The 6,348-nt window shown below is 39.7% G+C and overlaps 1 protein-coding gene across 1 annotated transcript; it reads left to right on the top strand.

Annotated features, from left to right (window-relative positions):
- LOC309327527 (olfactory receptor 13H1-like) lies at positions 1 to 967 on the top strand (the record flags this gene model as incomplete). The annotated part of the gene is made up of 1 exon (XM_081836827.1): positions 1 to 967. The coding sequence occupies one exon, from the start codon at positions 1 to 3 to the stop codon at positions 931 to 933; it is 933 nt and encodes a 310-aa protein (XP_081692953.1). The 3' UTR covers positions 934 to 967.
- Positions 968 to 6,348: the final 5,381 nt, after the last annotated feature.

Raw genomic sequence — 6,348 nt, 5'->3', positions numbered from 1 at the left:
ATGAGAGAAGAAAATGAAACTGAATTGACTGAGTTTATCCTCATTGGCTATTCTGGTCGGCCAAAGACAAGGATGGGACTCATTGTTTTCCTGATTGTTGTATATGCTATCACTGTAGTGGGAAATTTTATTATAATCTTGGTGACCACAACTGATCCTCGGCTTCACAATCCCATGTATTTTTTCCTCAGTAATTTGTCCTTCCTTGACATTTGCTATGCATCTTCTTCAATCCCACAGTCCATTGCAAACCTTCTGGTGGACAAACCCACCACGTCCTTTGCCATGTGTTACTTCCAAATGAGTGGTGGTGCCTACTTAGCAGTGACCGAATGCTTCCTGTTGGCTGTCATGGCTTATGACAGACTTATAGCCATTTCCAGTCCACTGCATTACATGCTAATCATGAACAAGAGACTGTGCATTCAGTTAGCAGCTGGGACGTGGTCAATTGGCTTATTTTTAGGGGTTATTCCCATTTATGCCATTCCAGCTCACTTTTGTGGGAAAAATATGATTGATTATTTGACATGTGAAGTCAAAGCAGTTATGAAGCTGGTTTGCTCAGATACTTCCTTGAGCCAGCTGGTTATGTTCTTCACTGGGAGTGTCACTTTGCTTGGCCCCTTTAGCTTTATCCTTTTCTCGTATTTGCGCATAATTGTGGCAATTCTAAGAATCCACTCAGCAGGGGGCAGGATGAAGGCTTTCTCCACATGTGCTTCCCACTTGACTGTAGTATCCATATTCTATGGCACCTTCATGTTCTCATATCTCCGCCCCCAAACTAAAACCACAAAGGATGTAGACAAGATAATTTCTATTTTCTATGGAGTTATGACTCCCATGTTAAACCCATTAATCTACACTCTCAGAAATCAGGAAGTTATAGGGGCCTTGAGAAGACTTGTGGGAAAGAAAGTGGATTCATGAAAAAGATACCTTGATCATATTGAGGATTGAAATATTTTCTGTGCCTCTTGCTGTTATTGCTTCTGTTATTATCACAACCTTAAAAGCTACTGAAATCATTTGAAACTAGGAAATCTGAATATGTTGTGTTAAAATTGAAATAAAGGCTCCTTGAAAATATAACTGATATGCTAAAGATAAATTTATTGTTTTAAAAGTAGCTTCTTTCATGTCAAAGCAAGTAATTCCTAAGAGTGTTTAAATCTACCGTTGGAGATTAAAACTAAGTAAGTCGTGTACATGCACAATACAAACCAACTTAATACAAAATGCACTGTTGTACGATTAGAATTTCTGCATTAGCATATAAATAGTTGAAATGGTGCTGATTAAAGTGACTACAATTTTCTAAATGTTGTAGATGTTAAATTATAAAATACCAGCCTGTAGGCTTAACCATAACACCCAAATATATTTGCTTTCCACTTATGTCCCTATTTCCTAATCCCTTTGTATTTTGTTGTATTTAGTTGTATCCAATGCTATTCCAACTCAGAGAAGACCCATTGAAGTTGATGGGCATCATTAACTTAGGCTCATTAATTTATTCAGTAAAAAGGTTAATCAGACACCATAGATAAGAGAAAAATGAGCAAACTCAGATACCAAAGGTTAAATTGTATTCACAACTGGTCCTATAGTGACCAACTGTAATTGCCACAGTGGAGACAAATATTGGAGAAAATGAGCTAAAATGGCAGTTACTGATTCCAGCTAAGCAGATGGACTTCTTTCTCTCTTTTTTTGTCCTTACCCCTCCCTCTGATTGCAACCCGAGGAAAATATCTGCACATAGAAACAGAAGAGGAGGAGCGAAATGGCAGTTGATCAAAACCAAGCTTTTATTCAATGAGCTTTTTGTATTTGTTTTCTTATTATTCTTATTCTTATTTTGACAAAGTAACAATCATAAATAAATAAGAATAAAAATGTGAACTCCACCACTGAGACCATTCCATTATAACTATCCAACCTCCGAAAATTTCAATACCTCTTGCAATGGTTTGACCCCTTTCCATTTTAACAGTACAAATTCTACAAACACTTCTCATATCTCCTCGAAATCATTTCTCCTGCATATTCCTTATCTTACCTTAATGGCACATGCTAATTTATCATTAATAGATATATCCCACACCTGTTTATACCATTCTTCAATTTTATATTCTGCTTGCTACTTCCCAGCTATCATAATTCATACAGCTGTCAATAAATTTGTGAGCAAGTCCTTCATTGCCTGTGAACCTTCCACTCCATCGTAAATTGATAATCATGCTACCTCTGGACTTTTGGCCAGCTTTAATCCAGTGATTTCTCCTTAAACATAGGTACAATTTTTCATTAACATTTAGTGCAAATTTCTCCTAATAAATTCATTTGTTATGCAGTTTTCACTATGGTACACATTTTTGCAAGCAATTTTGCAAATGTAGTGCATTTTGGATTAATATATGCAGTTTTATGCTCAGTTTAATATATGTACTTTGTTTGCTTTGTGACCTATGTCACAAAATTCAGATACATGTGAATTTTGAGGGCTAGTTGTGCATTGGTTTGTGTTTTTGTTCAAGAGGTGTGAATTAGGCAGCTTCTCCTTTAAATACAAACAAAATTAAATTTCTCTCCTCTTCCTATTGATGCAAAAGTATAATTGTTGTAAACAAAATTGAATTAGGCAAGTAACACTATGGGGAGCTTATTCACTTTCGGGTAACTAACAGGGGGTGGGTCGACTGACTTTTTCTTTTTTGACAAAACACTTATATGATGGGTTAATATGCTTTGTCTTATCAAAATCTCCTTCCACAATGAGTATTTCACCTATCTAAAATTCTTGCATCATTAATAGGAGTATTAGTGTCGGCATTATTTATAACCCAGCCTTGAAACAAATACAAGTATAGATCTATGAATATATATATATATATTTAAAAAATGGATGAGAACCTCAATAACAGTGGCATGAGTTTACTGCTCAAGTATTCCCAATTTGCCTTTTTTGAGATTTGAACATCTGTTAGGTCCCATCATGTACCCTGATATTCTTCCAAGTCAAAGTAAGAAACTATGAAGCAGAGTACTGTTAATTTCCTGCAGAAAGACATTTTCCCACTAGAGCCCAACAGCACTAATTAGGTCTTAACTTTGAATCCCATCAGGGAAAATGTAGCATTCCAAGAAACTTAAGAATTGCTTCATAATGTAGTTGTTGCTTGAGTGGGAAAATATATTAAGGTTATTTTCTTCTTTAAATGTATTCAGGGAAGTGGTCATCAGAAATGGCCTTCTGCAGTTCAAATATCTCTCTCAAGCTGAAACAAAGCCCCCTTCAGAGTCTGATTGAGATTTGATCATTTTCAGCTTTCCCTCTTGCTGATTTCTGCCAGGTCCCATTTATTCAATAGTTGTGGGGAGGCTAGGAGGAAAGCTTTAGGAGAGGAGGCAGTTGCGCTTTGACCAGCCCCCCAAAATGAGACACAGTGACACAGGATTTTAGTTTAAGTTTTTGGGCAATTAACTTTATTAAATACAGAATTTGAGTGGTATTGGCTTAGGCATTGGAATCCCACAGACTATATCAGACTCCCGCTCACATCACAGGGAGTCTGTTAAGGGCGAAACATCGCCAGAGGGAGCACCGCCAGTGGCAACCAACTTGAGCTCACCCCCAGTGTCCCCATGGGGTCCTGGCATGGCCCTAGCCCCTACCACGGAGTTTCGTACAAGATCCAGACCGACCCCTGGATTCCTTTAATGGAATACCCTTGACCTTGGAGGGGTATGTGATGGCCACACCTCCCTTCACACATTGCTGTTCCAATGCCTAACTGCTAAACCATACAAAGTTGTGGCGATTACTATGCGGTAGGTGGAAATGAAATGGCCCTGCCAATCTGCCAGATTGAAAAATTCCTACCAGGCCCCCATTGCAAAACAGGCGACCAACAAAGTGCATAGCAAGGCCAGATGCACAAAGGAAAGGGTGGGTGGGTGGGTGTTCCACTCTGCAAGGCAAAAGAGGTCCAGCAAACATCGCACAGGGCTTATATTGTTTCACAGCCACCCCCCAAGCTAAGCGATTGGCTTTAGGGTCCAAGTGACTGCAAAATGACCAACCGGACTGGAACAGGCTTACCCTGCCTGACCAGATAGTGGGGCGTGCTCAGAGAACCGATCGCAACGTGTACCCTCAGTCAAGTGGATCCGATTTGACAGAGGATAGCAAGCCTCCAAGCATGTATTCTGCCATCATATACACAGGGATATGTTGTAATCACTGCTGCTAGCATATGATTGGAAGGCTTAATCTTTACATACAAATTATATTTGACCTTTCCCACAGCACACCCCCAAATATAGTTATCTCACACAGTTGAGATGTTTTCAATATTGAACAGAATTTCAGCAACTCTAAAATCACCATCCCCACCTTTCATCCCCAAACCCACTCACTTAACTGACCATCCTTGGGGAGAGCCCTGAAACAAGCCAAGGCTATTAGCCTTGCTATTCAGGAGGCTGTTAGCTGCAAGATCAATCAAACCAGGACTCTTCCTATCGTTCTCAACATGTGTGCCTATCAGAAGAGTGATTCAGCTGTGTTCCTCTGCCTTAATCTGCTGAAAGACAAGTAACTGCTGGACTCCTTACTAGTGCGGTGCCAGATTTTAATTAAGTTTGACAAAGGAGGATTGCTTTGGATTGATGGCTAAGGGAAAAAAGTGGCAGCGAGAGCCCTCCGAGCCAAGTTACTTAACCAGATCAAAAACGAAATCTAAACAATTAAGCCTGACAGACTTCTCAGACTGGACAATTGCCAAAATTGAACAAGAGGTGCCTGATGGGCTAGAAACAAGGACAAAGGAACTTTTCAAACCTTGTATTTAAGTGTTTGACTAAGAAGCTAACCAGGGGGAAGGATGGACAAATTATAGCAGAAAAAGAAAGATCAAATCATTCATCAAGGAGACATTAAACCTACAAAGACCAGTTGCTCCAGTTCTAAGTGGCCAAGCATGAAGAGAAATCCTCATTACCCCTTATGGCCTCACAAACTCCACAGCATCACTGTCTGTGATTTAGAGGAATGTGTGTAAAGGAGATAAGGTGGGGAAGCTTTTTAAGTCTGAGATCCACATTCTTACTAGAACAGCTTCGGGGTGTGTGTTACATATTACTGGTGGTGAGAGCAAAGGTAAAAGCAGTTGAGCTCAGAGGCAAAAAGTGTGGGGAGCAACATACAAAATACTTGCATTTCTCCTAAAAACTGCTTTCCTGCCATGAAAAATAATAATCAAAGGCTTATACAGGCAAAGCTCTTTCTTCCATCAAAGCAAGCAGTTCAAGAATACATCCATGCACTTGAGGAGAAAGGTCATTCTCAAAGGCAAAGGGGTGTGGCATGGTGAGAGTCCGAAACACCAGACAGAGCGAGCATGAGTACTGCATACACCCCCTGGATCTGAGGTTCCACACCTCTGTACACATGTAGACTCTCCATGGTTAGAGGCTTCGGAATACCAGTTGCTGGAAAATGCAGGAGGAGAGAGTACACTTGTGCCCAGGTTCTGCTTGGGGATTTCCCATGAGCATATGGCTGGCCACTGTGACAGCAGGATGCTGTGTTATATGGACCCTTGGGCTGAGTTCTTTTCCCTAGTCATAGTCCAAGAGTTGGACACTAGAGGGCAGGGACAGCGGCTCAGGGTCTGAAGGCATGACCCTGTTATTTCCCACAACCGAGTTGCATAAAACCTCCAAAGGGCTACCGTGTCATAGATAATAGTGACAATGTTAAATATTGCCCTTGGTTTACTGGGCATATCTAGGCACAATTGAAAGTGCTGCTATTGAACTCTGAAAGCCATCTACAGGTTGAGGAAGGCCAATATGCTAACAGATAAATGTACTCAGGTCTTAAGAATCAGCATAAGAGATCCTGCTCATAAGCCCAAGATCAAGATAAATGAATTTACTGGGATTAAGAAACAGGGCCTGCTTTATTGTCAACTCATTTTGGAGCAACTTTGACTCAACATGGTATAGTTAAGAGTGTTAACCCTGGGAGACCAATTCCCACTGTTGCTCATTTTAACTTGATACAGCCTTACTTTTTAAACTGACTGTGTATGAGTATATGAACTTGCTTGTGGGTATGTTTTTTTTTTTTACATTTAAATTTTACTTAAACTCATTAAAAAGATATACAAAAGTTTATACCCAGCACAATGTATTTTTTTTAAAAAAATAAACCAGAACAAAAAAAATCCTAATCTAAAAAGAAACCATTCCTCAACAAGAGGGACTATATCTTCCCAGAACTTGCTTCTTTTTCCATTGTTGATTCCATCCGTTTGTTTCTTTTAAATAATTCCT

This window comes from Podarcis erhardii (assembly GCF_964252035.2).
Source record: "Podarcis erhardii genome assembly, chromosome: 13".
NCBI classification, from domain to species: Eukaryota; Metazoa; Chordata; class Lepidosauria; order Squamata; family Lacertidae; genus Podarcis; species Podarcis erhardii.
Note: the sequence above shows the minus strand (reverse complement) of the source record. Positions and strands in the feature narration are given on the sequence as shown.